This window comes from Lineus longissimus, chromosome 14 (genome assembly GCF_910592395.1).
Source record: "Lineus longissimus chromosome 14, tnLinLong1.2, whole genome shotgun sequence".
In the NCBI taxonomy this organism is placed as follows: Eukaryota; Metazoa; Nemertea; class Pilidiophora; order Heteronemertea; family Lineidae; genus Lineus; species Lineus longissimus.
The window spans coordinates 15,695,156-15,719,017 of NC_088321.1; the positions used below are offsets into that span (position 1 = coordinate 15,695,156).

General features: G+C 41.1%; 2 protein-coding genes across 8 annotated transcripts in view; one reads left to right on the plus strand and one right to left on the minus strand.

The window, feature by feature from the left end:
• Positions 1-1,303: 1,303 nt before the first annotated feature.
• Positions 1,304-5,113, plus strand: LOC135499026 (multiple epidermal growth factor-like domains protein 10). Of its 2 annotated transcripts, XM_064789650.1 has the most exons (7): positions 1,304-1,488; positions 1,701-1,820; positions 2,230-2,339; positions 2,499-2,765; positions 3,248-3,373; positions 3,643-3,840; positions 4,171-5,113. In XM_064789650.1, exons 1-7 carry the CDS (start codon positions 1,337-1,339, stop codon positions 4,425-4,427), a joined length of 1,230 nt encoding a protein of 409 aa, XP_064645720.1. In that variant the 5' UTR covers positions 1,304-1,336; the 3' UTR covers positions 4,428-5,113. The 2 variants fall into 2 exon arrangements, with proteins under 2 accessions (XP_064645720.1, XP_064645721.1); XM_064789651.1 differs by lacking the exon at positions 2,499-2,765 and having other exon boundaries at positions 4,171-5,112.
• Positions 5,114-6,367: 1,254 nt separating this feature from the next.
• LOC135499025 (probable nuclear hormone receptor HR3) overlaps positions 6,368-23,862 on the minus strand; it is a 34,657-nt gene continuing 17,162 nt past the window's right edge. For 3 of the 6 annotated variants that reach the window (XM_064789643.1, XM_064789644.1, XM_064789647.1), the window contains exons 2-11: positions 16,380-16,465; positions 15,980-16,121; positions 15,315-15,477; positions 13,595-13,666; positions 11,930-12,102; positions 11,509-11,630; positions 11,041-11,173; positions 10,843-10,950; positions 10,396-10,512; positions 6,368-10,106 (exon numbers count right to left, since the gene is read on the minus strand). In XM_064789643.1, coding sequence (XP_064645713.1) covers positions 9,850-10,106; positions 10,396-10,512; positions 10,843-10,950; positions 11,041-11,173; positions 11,509-11,630; positions 11,930-12,102; positions 13,595-13,666; positions 15,315-15,477; positions 15,980-16,121; positions 16,380-16,465 — 1,373 coding nt within the window. In that variant the 3' untranslated portion in view covers positions 6,368-9,849. The remainder of the gene's footprint in view (positions 10,107-10,395; positions 10,513-10,842; positions 10,951-11,040; positions 11,174-11,508; positions 11,631-11,929; positions 12,103-13,594; positions 13,667-15,314; positions 15,478-15,979; positions 16,122-16,379; positions 16,466-23,862) is intronic. The other 3 variants (XM_064789646.1, XM_064789649.1, XM_064789648.1) reach the window with 3 other exon arrangements.

Sequence of the window (23,862 nt, forward strand, 5' to 3'; positions counted from 1 at the left end):
TCAGGGTAATTTTTTCAATACTTCAAAATATTATGAACAACTTAAGATTCTGAGCTGAAATTTGCAGGATATATTTGTGTTACTATCAGAAAGTTGTTAACAAAATTTCGTTGAGATTCAATCAATTTGAAATTACTTGTAATTTTCACTCTGCCAGCTGGAATATCCATAGTGGCTCCAGGGTGTTTTTGTAATGCTTCATGTTTGTCCTTTCTACCGAGCTTTATTAGAGCATTATACATGCAAAATGATTCTTTTTTCTAATAAAAACGTTTTATTTTAGTACATGTAATACAAAACAATCACAAAAACTTACTTTTGCTTTCATTGAAGAGAAATAATTAGATAGTTGCAATTGCGGCCCGTCATGAACATAAGTTTATTTTTTAACGACAACAACAGATTTGTCGTCGCGTTGTGGTCGTCGTGCGTATATCCATCCTTCACCGCTGATAAACTCTCCCCGATCCTTAGTCTCCATGCACTCCCTTCCTTTCCCACACGATCTGTCACATGACAACTTCGAACATGATGATTATTTCTCGACGACGCAGTTCAAAGTCTAAATGCTCTGTCTACCAAGTGTCCAGGAGGTAAACTAATCAAATAAAGAATGGGGGAAACTTCCCGGTTCAAAGGCTCATGTGTGATAAGCTAGTTCCGTATATCACTTGCCATCCAGTGCTTTGCGCAAGTTAATAGAACTGAAAGAAAAAAGAAATTCGGCTCGGTGTCTCTCATCTATTATTTCACCTTTCACATTGGGATGAGACGACGGAGTGATAAGCGTCACCTGTCGGTAAACCAAGTACCTAAACGTCTGGTGAAAGTCTGGCTGTCTTTGTTGAATCCATTGTGACTGTCGGTGTAAGAGTTTTATATGTCCTCGGAAAGCTGAGGGTGTCCCGAGACAAATTATTAGCTTATGCTTTTCTAATCTCGGAGGAATTGAAGGACTACTCTAAATCAGTCATGATACAAAAGGGAAGGACACTTTTCCGGGGAATGTTCAAAACTGGGATTGCTTCATCGGCCGACAGCTAGTAACAGTATCTATGGAAAAGACCAGTCACCGACCTCTACCTTTTTTCATAGCTCTGTTTCTTGATAGATCTGACTATATAGGAAATGACCAACTTAAAAGTAGGCCTACTTGACAATCTTCAACAAGTAACTGGGAATATCATGACACAGTCGTGCACAACTTTTAGATAAAATAATAAATTCCCGATAGAGTGAAACATAAGAGTCTATTGCACGTCAATAGTCGTGCCATACGATTGAGGTTATTCATATATCGACAGAGACATTTTTCGGGAGGATTGACAAAGACAAGATGCCCGTTAATGTCTGCCGGGACATGCTTTGCATTTTTACCCTGGTTACTGGACTTATGTGTTACATCACTGGAATTGAGGGCAGTAAGGTAGTCACGACGGACACCATCTTAGACCCGAGCGGCGAGGGAGTCTGCAATGAAACAAGATTGTGAGTGATCCAATCTCATGCGTGGTTTATCGGCCGATAGTTCTTTGATATTTGGGCAACATTTGCGACACACCGTGGACAGGCCTCGTCCCTCATCTTAAGTTGGAGTGATAAGGATGACGAATCAACTACCTCAGGAGTATACATATCATCTTTGATTAACATTTTTAGTAAAATTGAAGATTATATTCGTCTTATCTTGTGTTTTATAGGGTAGAGAAAAATGTGATTACTGCAGTGAGTTACGTGACGTCGAGACAGACCAGATATAAGACGTGCGGCTTGGGCTGCTTCGGTGGATCATGGTGTGCCTGGTGTTCAACTAAATATAGGTAAATACATGTTCATGTATTTCATAACAGAGTCAGTCATATCCTCCTCCCCTCGCACACGTTTGCCGAGTGTTTGCCTGAGCTTCAGGATGGATTATTCAGACACCTGTGTGGCAGGAGGGGGGGGGGCACTCCGAATTTCTGCTGTGCATACTCAGCCTCAGTTGCGAAGGACCCAAGTAAAGGTGCTAGGATCGGTTCCAAGTGATAGCAGTCTATAGGCCTAAGGGTCAAATTGGTAGTCTCAGATGACAATATATGTTCCTCATTCCATCGTGATAGTTCCAATGTACAGTGAGATAGCAGAGACCCCTATTGGATAACTCTGTGTAGCTTAATCTGACGGGGCCTACCTGGATCCTACCCAGTCATGGTCTCCCTTTAAACCTCAACTTCTTTTCTCCAACAGAACTGTGTATATGACAGCATACCGTATGGATACCCGTCCGACAATGATACCGGCTAAGGTGCTGAGTTGCTGCGAGGGTTATGTCAAAAAGGACAGAGAATGTCGCCCAGGTAGGTACCTTTCAGAACGCATACTTCCGTAAAAAGTGTATATTCTGCAAAGTCACAAAAGTAGGATTTTATAATCGCCCCAAACATTCAGACAAATTTAAAGCATACTCACTGAAGCTCTGGTGACAACTGTTCGGGTATGCGACTTTTTTCTTTCAGATTGCATGACTTCAAAATTAGATTGCACGAAAAATTGTACAAATTGCTCCAATGACCAATCCTACTGCAACCATGTTACTGGGGTATGCCACTGCAAATACGGTTATTACCACCATGGCAATGGTTGCCAGTCGTGTCCAACAGGTTGGTATGGGCAAAATTGCACCCACACGTGCCAGTGCCAAGTAGATCAGAGCTGTGACCCGCAGTCAGGTGTGTGTGCTAAGTCTTGCGAGCCCGGGAAAGCAGGAACTACTTGCAATGACAGTAAGTGACATAAAATTCAGTAGGGCCGTTTAGACGATACCAAACCCAACCCAATCAAAACCAGGCCAGACAAGACGCACGTGCGCGTTTACACGCTATAAAATTATAATTTCCAATATTTTCCGAATGAAATGTACAGGTTTCCGAATCTTTCCGGTTTTCTGACTCGTTATGCAGATTGGTTCCCGATCGTCTCACAGACGGCAGCACAGAGTGTAAAAGAAACGATCGGTAATGTCTGCCATGTTTTCTGTAAATGAATACATATCCACTGTGAAGCCAACTGCCATCTGCCATCTGCCATCTGCCATCTGGGTCGGAAAAGGTATGAATGATGTTTGAAATACACAAACGGGCACTGGCAGGACCTTGAAAATGGTACACTCCGGACGCAGTAGATCGGCGTCGTCTTGTCGGACAGCATTAGAGTCTAGAAGACGCTCATGGTGGTTTAGATTTTGAGAAATTATTTTACATTTCAGCCTGTGAACCACAGAGGTGGGGAGAAGAATGTGCCAAATCTTGTGACTGCTCCAGCTATCCATGCGACTCCATAACGGGAGCCTGTCTGTGTGGCGCTGCGCGAACGGGGGAAAGATGCGAAAACGGTGAGTACGCGGTGTTTTTTTACGCCAGAGCACAGTCCAACAGCTTAATCGGCCAACCGCCCCTCCCAACGAGGATCCCTGCATAACTGCTCCAGTTACATAGTGCTATACGTTGGGATAACTTTCGCGTCGCTCCTCTTTTTTTATAGGGGTTCAGGCCAGTTATGCCAAGGTGTAATGGATATAGAGACCAATGGCATTATAATGCCATAACAGCACTTAGCCTTGCGTGTTTTTGGCCATTTAATTTGTTTTTATTTTCAATGCAGCAACTTCAAACCCATCCGAAGCGGATCAGCAAACTAACATCAACAATGCCGGAAGTTATGTCATCATTCCCGTTGTCAGCGTCTTGGGCGTCCTCATCATTGCCATGGTGATAATAGGTGTGGTGTTTTATCGCAAGAGGAAGATGGTTAAAAGGCACGAAACAGCTGGGAATGGAACTGAAAGTGTTAATGCTGCATGTAAGTACAACATTTCTCTGGTCAATTAAAGCCTGCCCTCCGGACGCAGTGGACCGCCCCGTCGCCTGTCGCCCGGTACGGAAGGACGATCAGGATGACGAAATGGACTGCACATGAGTTTATTGAAGCCAGGCTGTTCAAAAATGTTGAGTATTGAGTTTAGAACTATAGGACATTATTATCTCTATAAACAATACTTGGATTGTAATGCAAGTTTCCTCCGGGGTCTCCTGTTTCCGACTACCTATAATCAATTAATAGATGTCAAATAGACATTAACTTTTGATGTATGTAAGACTCTCCCTCTGTAATTATCATTTACCTTTTCAGACTCACCAGACAGTTTATCTCATTCAGTGCTGTCCCCAAGTGGTGAGATAGATAACTCCTACATGAGAGAAAATGACATATATTCACCAGGATGCGATGTGGAAATGGTAGAATACGACAAACTGAACTTTCAAGGTCGCGTCAAGAAATCAGGTCAAGGTCACAGCCAAGGTCAAGATCAAAATATATATTCAAGTCCACAAACAGAAAGTCACTCCAGTGGAATGGTGGAAAATGATCTTTACTCCATGGACTGAAGGATTTACACTAGTTTCACCGATATAAGACAATTTCTAGGTGGAAGTGTGCCACGGTTGTTCGATTCCAATCAAAATGTTCAATTTGGATAGAAAACGGGTTGGCGACACAACATTGTCCCATGGTTATGTTAGCCTTTTAAGTTGGCGGTATTAAATCAGTGAACCTGGAGTGTATAACTTATTGGCTTCTGATTGAAAAGTAGTGAAGTTACCTATCCAAGGTCGTGAAGAATTGAGGTCGCAATAGTCAAGTCAATTGACAATGTGAAAGTACGAGTAGGCCCTGTGATCGAGACTGAGTTTAAACGCTGCCACTGCCGAAGAGAGCAGGCCTAGGCCTACTTTGGGGCCTTAGATGTCAGACATCAATAAAGTCAGGTGACTTTCCCAAGGTCAATTCAAGATTGGGTCAAGGTCAAAATAGCTCAACTGCACAAAGTGAAATTACGCTGATAAATGAGAGGAAATGAACTTAAATCAGGAATTGAGAATAAATGCAGGCAGAGTGTCGTTTGATCACGAGATGCAAGGCCAGGAAGTGAAAGGAGTGAGGTCAAAGGTCAAAATGTAGACTCTATTCAAGGAAGTGAAAGTACTTCTGAGGGAATATCATCCCTCATGACATCAAGCAATCTTAAGATGATCCTAAGATTATTTTTAACAGAATATACAATTGAATTACACAAGATATTATTTATAATTTTCATCTCTTTATTTTCAATAATGAGCTATCAATAACTAGATGCATACATTTCGTGAAAATATAATCCCATTCAATGGACCTTTCACCCCTCCAAACACAATGGTTGAACCCAAAACAAAAGGTTCAGATATCCCATTCGTGTAAAGCAGGGGTGTCAGGCTAAATTGAGACGTAGCAAAATAGATTTCTTTATCATCTGAATCACGTTCTTCGTGCATAGCAGAAATATACATTATACAAATACAAATTGGTTTTGAAATATCATTGCAATACTGAACACCTGGAACTGTTTGCAGGCCTCTTCATTTCGCATTTACAGATAATCGCAAAAATATGTGGCTGCAAAAAATGATATTGTCATTGAAGGGTTGTCAAAATGCTAAATTACAGTTCACCAAAGTCACAATTTTAGAAAAAAGCAAAATAAAATGACCACAGATAATTATTTCTGTGTTTACTCTATTGTGGCATACAAGTTGTATACAAGCGACTTTCTGCTTGTATTTACATGTACAATACATGAAGTATGGTCGCATACAAGCGACTTTCTGCTTGTATTTACATGTACAATACATAAAGTATGGTCGCATACAAGCGACTTTCTGCTTGTATTTACATGTACAATACATAAGTATGGTCGCATACAAGCGACTTTCTACATGTATTTACATGTACAATACATAAAGTATGGTCACATACAAGTGACTTTCTGCTTGTATTTACATGTACAATACATAAAGTATGGTCGCATACAAGTGACTTTCTACATGTATTTACATGTACAATACATAAAGTATGGTCGCATACAAGTGACTTTCTGCTTGTATTTACATGTACAATACATAAAGTATGGTCGCATACAAGCGACTTTCTGCTTGTATTTACATGTACAATACATAAAGTATGGTCGCATACAAGCGACTTTCTGCTTGTATTTACATGTACAATACATGGCGGCATACAAGCGACTAAATTCTGAGAAACACAATATCTGAATTGCTAATTCGTTTAAAAGAGTAATGGGACTAAAAGGACATTTGAAATTATTTGTTGCCCTGAGAATCGCGTCGGCTTTTGTGGTCAATGAGCAACATTTTAAAACTTAACTAGTAGTTGCCTTGACTAAACTAAACTTATAGCCACGACTCAGGAAGACTCAATAGCGGTTGTTTGCACCTGTGCACCTCTTAAAGGCCTGCACCATAATGTCCATTTACATTTAAAGTGTATTTCCTATGACTAACACAATGCCCTTCCCTCCCCTCAGTCTGTATCAAAGCATCATTGAGTTATACACAAGTATTAAACTGAATGGAACCCTATTGCGGGCCATATTGTCCACATGTTCAGCCGGCCTTATCTAGCTATCTGATCTGCACCAGACTCATGAATAGGAAATGAGACAGTTCATTTCCACCACCCGAGAAAATGTCAAAAGTAGTGTGATCATGGATCATGAAAACAGAAACGCGCCTGAATGTCGTAGAGAAATCATGCATGAATTATATATAGTATTTGTATATCTAGAAACAAAATGGCAATGTTGACACTTATTTTCATTACGTATGGACGCAATTGGAATTTTCAAATTCAATTACAAATTTTCAATTTCCGACAAATGGTGTTGGCCTTTAAGGTCCACAGACTCTTGGTTACATATGGCACAATTATGTTCATTGGTTTACTTCACACAATTTAAAGCTTTTTTATTGTGACACTAAGTTTTATTTATTCATTCACCAAGTCATATAGGAATTATTTTACAGACTATGATAGTCTGTGCCTCAAACGACACTGTGAAAGTCTGCTTATTACGAAGTCAGAAAAAATGGTATTTCTGTTGATAGTCGATGTGTTTAGGAAAGAATGTTCAAAAGCCCAGAATCAAAACTTAAATCTGCTGCTAAAATGCCCAAGTTGATCTAACTCTACAATACGGTGGATAGATTGAGCTCTTTTGAAAATATAACATCTGTCCTGTGTGCTCGAAGTCCTTTATTTTGGAACAGGCCTTAACTGCATAGTTCAATATTATCACGTCGCCAATGGCACAGTTATTAATGCCAATGATTACATTACTTATTCACGATAAAATCTCTTATATGTCAACGATCTTGATGCTATGGAAGTGCGTTAAAAACAAAGCGATATAAAAATGGGACGATGAAAGAAATGTACAACCATGATTACAAGTTCAACTTGCTATTTTAGAGGTTAAAGGGGTACGCCTTTACTAGTGGGCCAGGAAAATAGAAATGCAGTTTTACACAATGCTGTAATGTGGTTATCATGAGTACGAATCTGCTGAAACTCGGTGTATAGCATTTCAGACACCACCCCTTTGACCAATAAATCTTAAGGTAGTTCGTATGGAAGTCGTTACAAGTTTTATCACAAAATGCAACTCACATCACATCTCTGCTTAGACTCACATTTCTGCTCTGTGTGGCTTTCCTAAGACGAATATCGGACAACACAGAAATTTCGAAGGCAAAATTTTTCAGATTTTTTCAACATTATTCAATAATAATAATTATTATAATAATTATTCAATAATACCATATCGTAACCCATCAAATGAAAATGTCTTCTAATGACAGAGGGCATGCACTGTAGCAGTTAGCTTATTAAACACCTGTTTTGGATCAAAAATATATTTTCAAAGTCATCCAATAAATTTGTCTAGGAATAACTATAACTACCTGTTGAATACATGCTTCATTCATCAAAGCGCCTGGCAAAAAGATATTTACCTCACAGCTATCTGTGACAACGTCAAGGGTAACGTCAGCTATCGCTGGGTTCGATAAAGATCGCAGGCTGCTGTGATCCCTGATTCTCAGGCGAGTTTTGTTTTTTGTATCTTGGTTAGCATGAAAATGTGGAGAAAAAAAAAATTTGTCATTCAGCAAGCCCGCGCCACTCAAAATTGCAGAAAACCGAGAAAAAAAAAAAAAAATTTTTTATTCCACCCTCCTCAGCTTGTCCTTGGATGAAAAAGCATGCTAACCAAGGTATAAAAAAGTCTCGCTTTATTAAAGGTACCTGCAATGACCCATCGCAGATGATCGATTATTCTCACATGCAATTTAAATCACAGATAGCAGTGTTTTAAATTGCTTGTTTGCAAAGTGCGAGGCAAAGAAATTCACAGGACTACAGACAAAAAAATATACAGTGGAACCTCACTTTGCGGACATCTCTCTGTTATGGACACCCTCTCTATTAAGGACACTAGTCTTAGTCCCAAATTAGTTGTTTCCATTCAGTTTTACCTCTCTAATCAGGACACTTCTCTATTAAGGGCAGCCCTTGTCAGCCTTGAGGGTGTCCTTAGAGACGTTCTACTGTAAACACTACATCTAAAAGGAATATTTTGAAAAAAATATTAAATTCGTTTCGATCTGGGCCTTACCCAAAACTCACCAAGACATGTTGCTTGCGTTGAAAGAGGATCTTACATAGGTGTAGAGTATATGTGGTCTGTAGCCCTGTATTCCTTCGATAAAATGTATTTTGGATACAGGTAATATACAATTTATATACATGTACAAGGTATGATATACATATACAGTTCATGTAATGTATACATAAAACATTCTGAAGGTTACATGCGTCTATGTACAGTACATACCTATATAAAGTGTCTATACAATGTGCGGTTAAAATGAATGTTTTTTGTAGTAAAATATATATATTTTTCAGAACTAATCAACAGTATTAGAGATGAGGAACCCATGACAAGACCTCACCAAGATTACGATTTAAAGTCTTTATCTAGCTTTAGAGATTCCTAAAACCAAGTAAAGATCATTCTTCATTGATTCTTAGTAAAACCTAATCATTAAAATCCAAATAAAATCAGTTTACCTGGGCACAAATATTACAGACACATTATCAAAGTTTATAAAAATCTGATCTCCAAACGGTTGTTATGGCAACGGTTATTTGGACTTTTCAAGCCCATTTCGGCAGTCAAAGCCAGCACCCTCTATATTCGAAAATTAAAACTAAAAGCGTCACCTATACAGTGCAGACTAAAAGCATTTGAAATGCATACAATGTACATGCTTAGATATACAATCCACTTTGACCTAATTACAACCCCAGTATAAAAAAGTTCCTGAAACGGTTATGCGTACCATCAATTCCTACACACATGATGCTTTACATCCATCAACAAACACCCTTAAAGCCCCCCCCCTCCTGTTACAAAATACGATGGGGCTTTAAGCGTCAAAGAATATACTTTGAAGTAGAAGAGTTAAGTAGATAGATGGGAAACGAATGCCCTGAAATATAGCTTTCTGATGAAGTATTCAATATTTACAAGAAAGACAGCTAAATCGTATAATGTGACCCCCCCCCCAGGGTTCACATGCAAAAATATCCTACATAAACCAGAAAAAGCGCATAAGTAATCCAAGAACAGAACTTATGTAATCCAGAAACGCCGTCTCACTTCAACGGATTGAAGATAATTGTTAACAATCTTAAGCGAGATGCTCTCTCAGCATAAATTTCACATTTTCCTACGGCCGAGATCCCATAATTCAATAGCACACTTAACGATTTAACGGATGGTCATGTGACTCAGAGTAGGGCGCCCTCTCACAACAGAACTGAGTACTGGCCATGCTCCAAGTCGAATTACAACGCACACTGAATATAAAAGTCTGAGCGTCATTTTCCACGGAGACGAAATCTTTACAATAGTCACTGCGATCCTTCCTCTGCCGAAAACAATTCTTTGTGTAAAGCTGGGAATTCAATAGATGGCGCTGTTTTCTTAAACTTTGACAAGACGTTAATGTGTTGTGCGCTTAACATATGAAGCTGAGGAATTTTCGATACAAGTTCGGTTGAAATCGATTCGTTTTCTGGGTGGTTCTTGCCGATTTCGATCTTGAACGCAGACATCACCCGCTCTTGAATTTTCTGAACCTGAGTAATATCTTTAACGCCCGGACGCTCTGAAGATCAATAGATAGAAAATTATAGATTTTGCAACTCTAGACATCGCAAGCATTTCATTTTCGCAAATGCATTGTTATGCAAACTTAAGAAGTGCGAGAATTTCTTTACTTCTTAACTCCTATCTCTGATGCAAGGCGCCTAGAGAGAAGCCAGTTTGTACCCTATATTTAACAAGCTGGCGGCTAACCAAGAGGTTACCAGCCGGCCTCGAACCCTCAACCTTCCGTTCACAGGGCGGACGGCCTACAGCACTAGATCGCCACGACCGTTAATATTTTGTCTTACCTGGGCTGAGCAGCACGATGGCACTAAGAAGAGCGATTTCTTGTTCTGTAAGTTTGTAGGTCATAATGTCACGCGCGAACTGGAAGATACTGTGACGTAAGTTCATCTCGTCGTCAGCTGGAAGAAAATGTTTTCAATTATGTTTCGGATCAGTCAAATCTTGAGTGAGGCCAATAGCTCTATGTACCACTACAGGAAAACTGTGAAGAGTCACGCAGGTGGAAAAGTGAATTGGTCAAAATAGCTCTCCACAAATTTCAATGTATTCTCAGTTAAATTCCAGAATGGATATAGAGAGGTCCATGTCTGCTAAGGGAGATTCAACTGTATCTTGTTTTTGGGAGAAACTCTTCATATACACGCTTGTTTGGCTAAAACTCAACAAGAATATTGCAAAAGTGGCGTCTGCTTCGAATTCTTCAATCTTGGGACGATTGTTCTACTCACTGAGGTTATTGAAGGTATCCAATGGAAGGAAAGTATGGCCGAACAATACACTCTCATTCACGACGTCGTACGCTCGACTCAAACGGAGCAAGGCAATTTCAAAACTCCCTGAAAAGGATGAAGCAATATACATAAGATCCTGGGCGGTGACGAGAACCACAACGTCATCTTTCATTTGCCTAATTAACGTCAACCTACCAGCTTTCAGCAGCATGATCTGATCATCTTGAAGGAATGTCATAAACCCGGGAATCATTTTGGCAAATTCGATGATCTGTTGCACGGTCAGTGTGATCTTTTCAGCGACCTCTTTCCAAAGGTCTTCATGACTCTGAAAAACAAATTTTCAGCAAATATTAAACATCGTCCAATAACTCACCCCGTTCCTGACAAGCGGGTAAGTCTTGGAGGGACCAAACTCCACTGATTTATGGGGTTAGGTCAGCTGAAAACAGCGCCGTTCCCCTAAAATTATGATGTGACGCTGTTTTCAACAAAGTTGTACTGATCAGGAAAGATGCGACTGCATTCTAATTTGACCAGGTTGTCAGCCGAATTTCAAGTTGTGACATGCCAAGCTCAGCTGGCTTGATGCATTTCATCAGCAATATTGCATATGTCAGGGGCTGTAAAAGTGGTAGGCCTACTTCTCAAAACGCGTCTTACCAAATTTCGTAATTGTTCGATAAGTTCAGGCGGTGGTGGCTGACATCTCAACCTCTCAATCTGGTCGTTGCTCACGAGACAAGTCCGCAAATGGGCATCGAATATGGCTTTGGATAGAATTCCTGCAAAATGAAACAAACACAAATTCTAACTCTGTATGAGTGGAGGTTTTCATATCGGGTTGTTCAGAGAGAGAAAATCTGTCCATTCGTCCAATAGAGCAATTCAGAGTTCGTTGACGATGACGTGATTTTGAAACGTCAACCTAGATGTCGCCCATGTGCACCAAGGTTTTCGAAATACAGGTCAAAATGAATGTAAATGACCGAAACTAGAGTCCTTAATAGAGAGGGTGTCCTTAGTAGAGAGGTGTCCGCTGAGGGAGGTTCTTCTGTATATATCGAAGGAACGAAGTACTCACCTAAATCTAATTCCTCTGTCGATTTCATCATCGGTGGTGGCGCCGGTGAAACGTTCGCATAAGGATTCATGGCCTCCATTGGCGTCTGTGGCGCCGGGGCGTACGCTGACATATCAGGTGTGGCGCTGTAAACATACCCATTGGGTGTGTAACCGTACTGAGGGGGTGCGTAACTATGACAACGAAAGAAAACAAACAAAACACGCATGAACACAAAGAAAACGAAACAACAACCAAGGAAGTGGAGCATGCAGACAGAAGGGGAAGGAGAGAATAACAGAAAAGGCAACTTTGCAACATTTTATGGAATTAAAATATCACTTCTGTTAAAATTTTTGCAGGTGTTTTATTTTTGTAGTTTTTGCGCAAAATCAAGATTTTCAGCAAAAAAAATTTTTTCTCTCAAAAAATTTTCTCGAAAAAATTTCGAGAAAAAAAATTCTATTTTTTGGCGGGATTAGGAAAATTCTTTCTTTTTTTTGGAAATTTTTTTTTCTCAAAAAATGTAAAAAAAAATTTTCTCAAAAAATATTTCAAGAATTTTTTTGCAGTATTATGGCCTGAAAAATTTGGCGATTCACCACGTCACAATCAGTTTTCAAGTTCAAATAATTTGTAAAACGATGCAAGTTCAGGACACGCAGTCTTCTTACATCACAGAAGTCGTACCAAGTGGGTTTCTCTCGTTAAGAGAAACCATTTATCTTAGCCAACAGAATATGTTGCAAAGTTCAAATGATAAATGCAACAAAACACCAATGCACACATCTTTTACGAAAATTGGTTTCTGAGCGAGAAATCGAATAAGTAGACTTTACATGATGTCCATTGCACCCTCCATAGCTTACGTCACAAGTTTGTCAGATTCCAACTGTTGCTGTTCAAAAGAGGGACAATTTTTAGCGGACCAAATGTGTGCACTGGTAATCAAATAAAGGTCGTATAAGCTTTTTTAGAACTAAATGAAACACATTCCCAGAACACTAACAGATAAAGTAAAACCATACTTCTAAAACCAAACCAAGAAACCAAAATTGAAGCATCACATATTGAACACACATCACACACTAGATAGACTGCTCCACGAACAAGCATTCTTTCGTTGCAACCTGAGACATAGTTATGACAACACGATGACTGATTGCAATTAACCAAATTAGCCGCCAACAATCCAAAGATCGCCAAGTCTGGAAGTTTACGGTGACAACATTGTCATGCTGACGGTTACTTTGGATTCGCTGACGGTTACTTTGGTTTCACTGACAGTTACTTTGGTTTTGCTGACGGTTACTTTGGTTTTGCTGACGGTTACTTTGGTTTCGCTGACGGTTACTTTGGTTTCGCTGACGGTTACTTTGGTTTCGCTGACGGTTACTTTGGTTTCGCTGACGGTTACTTTGGTTTTGCTGACGGTTACTTTGGTTTCGCTGACGGTTACTTTGGATGGTTTTTTCGATGGTTTCATTGCTTGTTTCTGGAGCACATCAGTGACATTATGATAGTCAACGAATTTGATTAGATCTTAAAGATTAGTAGAATATTCAGTTCCCCATAACTAATATTTTGATTGTTTTTCACGAGCTCAGCAACTTTTGATGTCTTGAGCACCAAAACAGTGCTCCAAAAATCGGCCCCGCCAAATTTGAAATTTAAAAGTGAACCTACTCTCCATATCCTCCGTCCTGTTGTAACTCTACCGGAGGGAAGCGCTTTTGCAGCATATCCATGTTTGGCATACTGCAGAAAAGAATTTGAATTGAAAGTTGAATTTACATGCAAAATGTTGTGTGTTGACTGAGCCACAGATGGCAGCACCGGTTGTGTTCATGAGAAAAGCTCTTCTTCTTTTGCATCAGAAACGTTAGTCATGTCGTCACCAAACCTTTACTTTTTCATAACATTACAGTTACTTTTAGTAAGGGAAAAGTCTAAAAGACAACAAAAAGTTTCATGCACAACAACAAGCTGGGTCCGGTTGTTCAAAAACAAGTAAAAAATCATCATAATGGTTGGCTATTTTTCCTTCAGTTTACTGCAGCCAATTAGACTAATACCAGGCAGAAGTTCCAGTCCTAGAATCTATGCCGGGACAATAATCGACATAGACCCTATGATGCCTTATTCCAGATTCTATAATGACCATCATAGATTCTGTGATGACCCATCATAGATTATATGATGACCTATCAAAGATTCTGTGCAGACCTATCATAGACTCCATGATGGCCCAACATAGATTATATGATGACCTATCAAAGATTCTGTGCAGACCTATCATAGACTCCATGATGGCCCAACATAGATTCTATGATCAAAAATTTCCAGTCACAAGTTATGATAAGAATCTACTACAGGCCATCATAGATTCTATGACCGAAACTTGGCCTGTGACCGAATTCAAAAAGGTACAGAAAAGTTAGTATCAAACCTTGTTTCGAACAACCGGCCCTCAACACCAAGAAACCAAGCAAACAACAAAAGCTCAAACAAAATTCAAAACCACAGCATAAAACACAAGTACTAGACAGGCAAAAGTTTCCGTCTATGAATACTTGATGGGATTAATCATGGACGTTCCATCCATGGATAGTCGATGGCGAATCTCCATCAACTATCCATGGATGGGCCTCCGTGGATGGAACGTCATGGGCCGTCAACTATCCATGGATGGGCCTCCGTGGATGGAACGTCCATGGACCGTCAACTATCCATGGATGGGCCTCCGTGGATGGAACGTCCATGGACCGTCAACTATCCATGGATGGGCCTCCGTGGATGGAACGTCCATGGGCCGTCAACTATCCATGGATGGGCCTCCGTGGATGGAACGTCCATGGGTCGTCAACTATCCATGGATGGGCCTCCGTGGATGGAACGTCCATTGGCCGTCAACTATCCATGGATGGGCCTCCGTGGATGGAACGTCCATGGGCCGTCAACTATCTATGGATGGGCCTCCATGGATGGAACGTCCATGGGCCTTCAACAATCCATGGACAGAGACTTTTGCCTGTGTAGGTATGACTGCTGATGAAATATAGTTTAAATCTTGAGTGTGATTATTTTGATAGCTGCAAGTTGTTGGTACAAAAATGATTTTTCCCGAGTACAGGACACACAAATCATCATATTGTTTTATCAAAGTTGTGAATTTTCCAATTTTTTTGTCAACGGCTTCGTGCAACGGAAACTGTCAACTTCAACAAAATATGATAACTTTAAGACTATGAATAGTTTTAGCATTGATCAAGAGAGAAAGTTAAACGCACACAGCCTGGGCTTCCAATACCATGGGCAGAACTGAACCTATTCCGCAGCAAATTACAAATTTTCTGAAACTTTTCAAAATTGCCAAAGTTTCCGAAGACCGCATCAAACTGCTCACCCTTCGTATCTGATGTATTCAGCAGGTGGGGGCTGTAACTGTGGGGGAACCTCGTAAGCCGGTGGTGATCCATCGAAGCCGTTCATTCGCGATCGCTTGTGGTAATTCGCTTCATCCTCTACTCGTTCGCGTTGCTTTTTGGACATTCTTCCAAATTTTACGGCTGAAATTCAAAATGTTGGATGATCATCATGCGGATCGGCGCGTGACTTACTGCAAATACGGGCGCATTTTGTGCAACTATGAGTCTGAATGTTGGAGCTACCAATAAATATAGACGGTGTATCCTTTTAAAGGATCATGCAACCATATACATATGCTGGTCATAGTATGACAAGGCCTATTCAGAATGAGCTCTACCACTACTAGGGGCAGCGGTAGCGCAGTCGAAGAGAGTCGGCCTCATGATCAGGAGGTCGTGGGTTCGACTCCCGGCCGAGTCACTCCTTAGTTCCCCTACTGGTCGAGTTCAAGTGAGCACCTCCTGGTTGCTCCTTAAAACCCCTGATTGATTTCTGTGGAGACCGGGATAATAATATGATATCCCACAGCGCTTTGAGCGAGAACTATAGTGTCACGGAATTGCGCTATATAAAAGACTCATTATATTATTATTATATTACCAAACCCTGACAGTGTCTGAGCTTATCTCTCTCCATACATACCATCTCTAGACATCCCAAGCTGTAAACATTTCTGTAATCGGCAATACTGGCATCGGTTTCGGTTCACACGGTCTATCACACACTGTTTGCTGCGGGGACATTGGTAGTTGACGGGACCTGCCTGGCTCCGTCGGAAGAATCCCTGGAAAGCCAAACGGACAAGATAAATGAGAAATGGGTGTCAGAGAGAGTAAATTCAAAGTAGGAGATAGATACAGGGCTCGAGCTAGACCTTCTTCTTGGGAGTGAAACTGGTGTCTTGGTCTCAGTGCATCATGCAGTGGTTACACAATCGCACAGGCAAGGATGTATGGGGTGTTAGGTCTGCTGAATACTGCATCTAAGGGACTGCTGTTTTTTTCAGCAAGTATGTTGCATGACCGGGGTTTTTTATACACACCTTGCATCCTTCACAAGTGATCACACCATAATGGACTCCAGAGGACTTATCACTGCATACCTTACAAGGTATTATCTCTATTTGTGCTGAAAAGACACAAAACAAGAAAATGATAAGTACATGTACTTCACAAACAGCAGAATCGTTGGCATATGACCTTGGCTGATGGTGTTTTGCAGGATGTCGAGATACTCAGCAGACAAAGAAAAGCGGGATTCTGCAATGGCAAAAAATGCATTGGGATTATACTGAATTGCCTGTCCGGAACGGGGCCCTCTTTATAAGGGGTCTCAAAACAGGTCACCTTCCCCCTTGCTTTGAATCAGAATTCCGCCAATTTCAAATTTTTGAAGACCACTTGGTTTTTAATTGTAGCATTGATTTAGAGTCCTCAAACTAGTTAGTATTCAGACGACCCAGTTTGCCACTTTTTTTGCATTTTATTCCAAAATTGAAGCGCTTGTAAGTTTTGAGCTTCGTGTACCTGTCAGGTCAATGAAGATGAAAAAATAATAGTCAACAATGTGTCGAAAAACCTTCGCCCAGAGACGAAAATGCACTGAAGAGGCTCTCCATGGAAAGGTTCTCCACTTGGGTGTGCACCGCCTGACATATTTGAGAATCGGGTCAAAACCTGTTGAAAGCATTCAACGGTGGGCTAATCTTTGAAACTTCAAGGGCTACAACTCACAGTAAGTGGGAATGAAAAGTTTGCAGTGAATGATCGAAGTGAACTTTCTAAGGACCAGAAGTTGAGTTTCAATTCAAAGGGTCGATCATGGTTTATGGTCAATACAGTCCCATTCACAACTGACATCCTAAATAGACCACATTCGAAAGTTGGCCAGCGGGTGACAGCAAACATTATTGTACACACGGAGACAGTGCATCATGCCATGCTGATGGATGCACGAATGCTCCAACTACAATTAATGTAACTTTCACGTGAGCTGTGCGCAACTTTCGCAAAGTAGAATCACTGTATGCTTCACATACATCAAACCCAGCGATGACTGGTGATTTTTTGTCGCTGATAGCAGCGTCACGGTGATTTAAGTTCCTCCTTTGAGGACAAATTAAGCCGCTGCAGAACACATCCACAAGCTGGCCGCCAACACCTCAAAAGACCAATTGTCGATATAAACGCATAATGTGCTGGAAAATCATTAAACTAGACAGCACGCATATAATAGGCCTTAGATTAGGTCTGCATAAAATCAACACAGGCCTGCATGGAATATGATTCATGAATATAGTATACTATGCTTTGATATGAAGGACCTATCTCGCTGATAGCGTTTAAACTGAATGCAGACAGGACAGGGGAAGTCAATGTCCTATGCCGAAACTTCGGGACACAATATGAATATCTTTTGTTGAGGGGTTGTGTGGGGATCCGAAGCATGGTCTCATTCTAAATATGGTCCAACTCGGTCATAGTTTAAAACATCACAGACACAGCCACAAGTTCGATGCTGGTAGGGGTGGATCCAGGAGCCAGAATGAGGGGACGTGGACTGCATTTCTTATCAAAATTCCTGGCGTGTTCCAAAATTTCATGGTCATAAACACAATTTGTCTTCGGTCAAAAGCTATGCCCTCCTCTCCCCCTCTCCTTTCTGATAAGACCAGCAAACCCACCAAGTTACATACCCCATTAACTTGGGGAAACAATTCAACAACCTGAACCCCATAAATTTAATTTTTTCAATGGAAAAACAAAGCAATTTTACTATAGACAACAATTGCAACAGTTTCAAAATCATCAGTTGGGAGTTCGACCATTAGCCACTGATGATATATACATGATATGTAATTCTTCATTATAATGAGTAATTACATGATGACAGTTATTCTATGGACAGTTACTAATGATCATCGGCGAGAGAAATCTGAATGAATTACAAGAGTATATGTATAGAGATAATTTGTGTATGATCACTGTTTGCCACATCAAATTTCTCTGACGGAGTTCTTATCCAGACTTACACTAGAAGTCCATTGTACATTGGTACATACATTAGTAGGTCCATTGAACAGACATGGATAAGTCCATTGAACAAACATTTACAAAGGAAGTTTAAATTGAACAAGAACTTGAAGTCAATTGAACTTCTATTGGAAGTCCATGGGACATACACTTGAAGTCTAATGAATTTGTACTTGAAGTCCATTGGACATACACATTAATTTCAATGACATGAATGACCCTGCACTGGAAGTGCATTGAACTTGCACTGGAAGTCAGTTTAACATACACTTGAAGTCCAATGACCCTGCACTGGAACTGTGCATTGAACATGCACAGCTGAAGTTCATTGAACATGAAGTCTAATGAAGTTGAACTGTAAGTCTAAAACGCTTGCATTAGAATTGAAACAAACTTCAAGGAGAGAAGGCCAAGAATAGATTACATAATCCAAGAACTCACCAAGAATATGCATCATAAATCAATCCAAAACCGTCCAAAAAAGCAAATTTGTAAAATTCAACCTAACGTATTGACAGAAACTGAAAAGCAACTGGACGACCTCCACCAAACGTCTGCAACAACCAGCTCCCTATCTTGCTACCCCATCAGTAGGAGAATTCACTTGTGACGTCCTCAAAGGCGGAAACCCTACCGAAAATCTTTTCATAAACTCTCAAAATGACTCAACCAAAAATAACCATTTCATACAGAAAAACTTCCAAGGAGTGCTCGAATTCAATAGAATCTTCCGAGGGGTACAATTTCTAAATTATCAAGTTTTCGAATACAACAACTCGAGTGAATTCCATCAGCGGCGTGGAACAATACCTTGGCCTAAAGTGACCGAGCCCCAAACTCACTCAGCGAAGGTTCAGAATCGTGTGCGATTTCCTTGTGGCCTTGAAAGTGCACCGGTTCCTCTTGGAGACGAGTCTGTCACAGACTCCGGCTTTTTTGAGAAATTTAGATAAAAAGACGGTTTACATGAAGAGTATTGAGGAACTAATGATACTATCAGGAAGTGGTGCTAAAGAGCTTTCCGAGGAATGGTCATGTCGATAGGTTTTGACAACTTTGGATGTAACATATTCTAGCTTTCGTTACCATCAGTTCTACAGTTCGAAAGTCCGCTTGCCAACAAATCTATCTATGAGCAATTGATACAGTTAGAAGGTGCTGCTAAAAACCTTTCTTCGGAATAGTCATGTTGAAAGGTTTCGACAACCTTTGGGGACATAAAAATCTCATTCCCGATGCATTCTTCACCATCAGCTCTACAGTTTGAAAGAACCTTTGCCAAAAAAGATTTCTCCCATCACATTTCATGATCCTGAACAAGATGTTTCATGACATCCACACAACAATTTCTCCGTGAGCAAAACGGGTGATGACCAAGTTCCGAAGTAGTAAGGAAGTGTTACTTCCCTTTTCCTGAATGAGGAAGTAGCCACTAAAGAGTCACCCTCTAATTATCTGAACAAATGCTTGTGATCATGAAATCATTTTTCACAACACTTCCGAGCAATGGAGTAAGAACTCTAGTGGTATTCGTTTAATTACTGCTGGCAGACCTAGGGGTCCAGTTAGGGGTGGCAGAGGGGGGTTTAACTTATCCCATCATAAGTTTGTTGACAGCGGTGGGAGATGGGGCTGGTGTTCAACTCATTCCAAACATAAGTTTGTTGACGCTTTCTTGCAAATATAATCAGTTTTTCAATAGACCTCTTCTTCTTCTCTTCGGAAGTGATTTCAAAAACAGGATTTTAATACAGGCAGGAAGAAACTCCGCGAAGTTCCTGGCACTGAAAGGAAGAAGACGAATTCATCTTACAGTAGATATCGTGTCAAACGTCCTCCCACAACAACTCGAAAATGTCTCTCCACGCATGAATGCCCCCTTTCACACTTTACCACTGTTGGACCACACAATTTCATGAGGCATTCTCTCACTCGATGCCGTATTATTTTTCAATGCACAGCGACACGCAAGAGCAACTTTAACAAATCGTAACTCATTATAGCGTGGTGCATATGAACAACAGTTGTCAACTTGTGTAAACCTGTTTTCGGGGAGGTGTGCGTGGTAGGTTCGGTTCTGGGGAAAAAGCTTTAGTCCGAGCAAAACAGATCTGCGGCTGTTTTAGGGGAAGGGGGCGCAATAGGCGCGCACTTCTTCCTTTTCGGATGAGAGCAATTTTTAGGGCACCTCACAACAAGACGCAAATAACTACTTCTAATTTGAAGCCCTTAGTTGCCCGGCTTTTTCAGGGGGAGGCCCCTGCCCCTTTTTTCGTTTCTAAGATTGCAGCTTCCATCAACATAATATGATCACGACAGTGTCTGTTTATTCTATTCCATTTGTTTATTTAGATTTTCAAAGCATAGCTTGGTACTTATACACAAGGCCTATCACTGACAACTCCACAGCTGGTGATACCATTTATATCATCGGCAGTTAGATATATCAAATGCATGAATTCATGACGATATGATTAATGATAACGGAATATCGTACTATATGAACAAACAGATGTTTTAAAAATCAACATCAGGAAGCCGCACAGGCGATCCACATTGGATATGCGAGATTATGCACTTTCCACAAGTTCCCTCTGTAACTTGCGGAGTGTTCCACGGCCTTCCATAAGCAAAGTTCTCATGCTCAGAGACTTTCCAGCGGCAGTTCTACCCCCTTGCACGGCATCCAGACAAATATAATATTTCCATTTCAGCACCGAGGCAAAAATGCTAGCTTCCGGACTAATTCATAGAGTTGGTAACGGCTTTACTGGAAGAGCACCGAAACAGAGGAAATGGATGGAGCCTTAGTTCAAAATATGGCCACGGCACCTGACCAAATACATCTGTGGTGGAGGTCACTGTGAGTGTGTCCTGCTTGCGATACAGGGGTTGCCCTTCCTCTCGTCCCCTCGGTCTCCATCTTCTCTAACTCACATCACCAAAGAACGCTCGGGACAAGCAACTATGCCGAGTTGCGTGATCCTTCTAGTCATGAAAATGACATATCCCCTTGTTTCAAATCCAATGTCCCGGTTCTGCCACTCGCACCGCCAAACCACTTTCAGGACAACCAAAAATGCTGAGTTGGCACTATACTTGCAAGGAAAATATATAAATGATACCAGCAACACAATAGATAGTATGTCTGACCCAGTAAGACTGCATAACACCTTGCAACAAATACTAACATAGTAAAACTCATTCATTCCTAGAAAATAGCTGACACCCTAACACACTGACCTACCATCTCTGTAACACCTGGCGTGGGTTTTCACCTTGAAGAACAGGGCATTCCGTACCTAACCTAGTGGCCTCTTTAGACCTCAATAAAGTTACATCTGTGTTCAGGACAGGACACCCCGATAAAACTGCTGACCCCCTGACATACTGACCGAGAATGTAACACCTGCGTGGGGTTTACCCACCAAGAACTGGCTTTCCCAGGCCCTAACCCAGTGGCCTCCTTTTCTTTAGAGTTTACATCTGTCAATCAAAATTACACAGAATAGATGATGAGAAATCAAGAATTGAACTTATTCTGATTCCAGAAGCACACCGTGAGGAGGATCGGGATAGCAACAGGATACACACAAACTTTGGGGCCATCCACAAAGTATGTACGCACTGTGGAGGAAGGAGTTGGTGCCAGAGTGTTCAAGGTGTGCACAGAGGGAAGGGGTCCGTCCCTTGCGTACGTATGCTACTGAAGCAATATTTTTGTGCTGAAGTCCTCTGCAGGGAGTGTCATCTATGATTTGAAAGTCGGTGGTCGGTTCATACCTAGTTATGGATGGCCCCTATTCTACAAGAACGGAAATTACCATTCTTGCTTCATGGACAATCTGTCCCAGACCCCCCCCCCCCCCCTATGGAAATGATATTGCTAGAAAAAAGTGCAATGTACTGTAAGGGCATGCCGGTACCATCATGTACATACACGTCATCATATTCACAAACAACTCAACTTTAAAACAGTGTTTACTTTCCGACTTTATTTAAATTCAATGCAAATAGCTGTCACAATTGTGAGCAGTTGTGAATAATGGTTGGATTGTCATTCTTATTCATCTCCCATTGTCATGCTCCATGTGGCCAGGGCAGGGCCGGGCTTGGTTTTATACACACCCAGCACGATATCGATTGTACAACAGGTTTGACTCATGCACAGGAAACGTAAAGTGAACAAAATCACCATTTTTAGTCAGTGTTTTGCATTCTGTGAACCAAGATGTTGGTTCTTTGTACCCGATGTCCACGCCAGTGTAAGAAAAAACCTCGGGGCACCAAGTGAGAAACATGGGCAGCTTGCTATTCCCTCCACCGCTTCCCGAAGACAGAGTCACTGGGCTAATAAACCCAACTAGTGCCAAGCGCTCCTCTTTCCCGGGAGGAGGAATACTCCCTGAAGAACAACAGCTACAAGTGCAGAGCCATTGTGATAGAAGATGAAGAGGAATTCAAATGGCTTCAATTGGGGTCCTCGCACTAAGAAGTTAAAGTTTAGGGTTTACAGTCTGATATCAACTACGATATAGGTAATCATCTGACTTTCAGTTTAACCCCGGTCTGTCCTGAAACCTTTCAGTAGACCACACTACCCAAGCAAGAGGTTGCAAAGGCCTGAAAGCCCAGTCATATGTTGATCTAAAGCCATCATGAACTGAACTTGCCTCGACATAGATCTGAGGACGAAATGCAAGGCTTGCGACAGTTCCTTGCCTTGTTTTAGGGTCCAACTAAGTAACGCTAGGCCAGACCTTTCACCAGAAAGAACATGGAATCAGCCCAGCCGTGGAAAAGAACTGCCAATCCTACTGGTAATGGCTTGGCTACGCTACTGCAGTGGACAATATGTTAGGGCCATTCTGCTTGGAATGTACCTACTCGAATAATCAAGAGCATCATATCATGCCCTTAGTGCCAAATGAAGGGCCATCTAGTGTCACAATGTCAGCATAAAGACTCACAGACACAGCCCCTGACTGAAAGTGATTCTTCTGGATTACTGTTGGCAAAGGGAATGATGTGAAGAATCTTATGATCGATGTCCTTACGACAGTTTAAAATATCAGCATCGCATAATGATACCCTGAGGGTAAAGGAACGTCACGTGTCCCCCTGAACCTACTGGACCATAAAAATGAGGAACCGGACCCTAGATTCTGAGATTGTTGTTGCACAATTGGCCTTTTCAAATCCGCCGCAGGTTCAAGAGGTCGTGAATGGCGACATGTCTGTTGAACTCTTTGTGAGGTCACAATCCCAGGCCATATCAGCTGTGTTCACCTCCACATGGTCAGGTCAACATGTGCGTCAGAGTTTCATGAATGTTAAATCCTGTTTAGGTATTTTGTCATTATCTTTGGATGAGTAAAAATCATTTAGTCATAGTGTCAATGTGGTCTACGTCATACTGAGAAATAGGACTTCTAAGGTCACAGAATTCATCAAAATTCCAAGGAATGCAGCTCACCGGTATTGTTGTTGGGG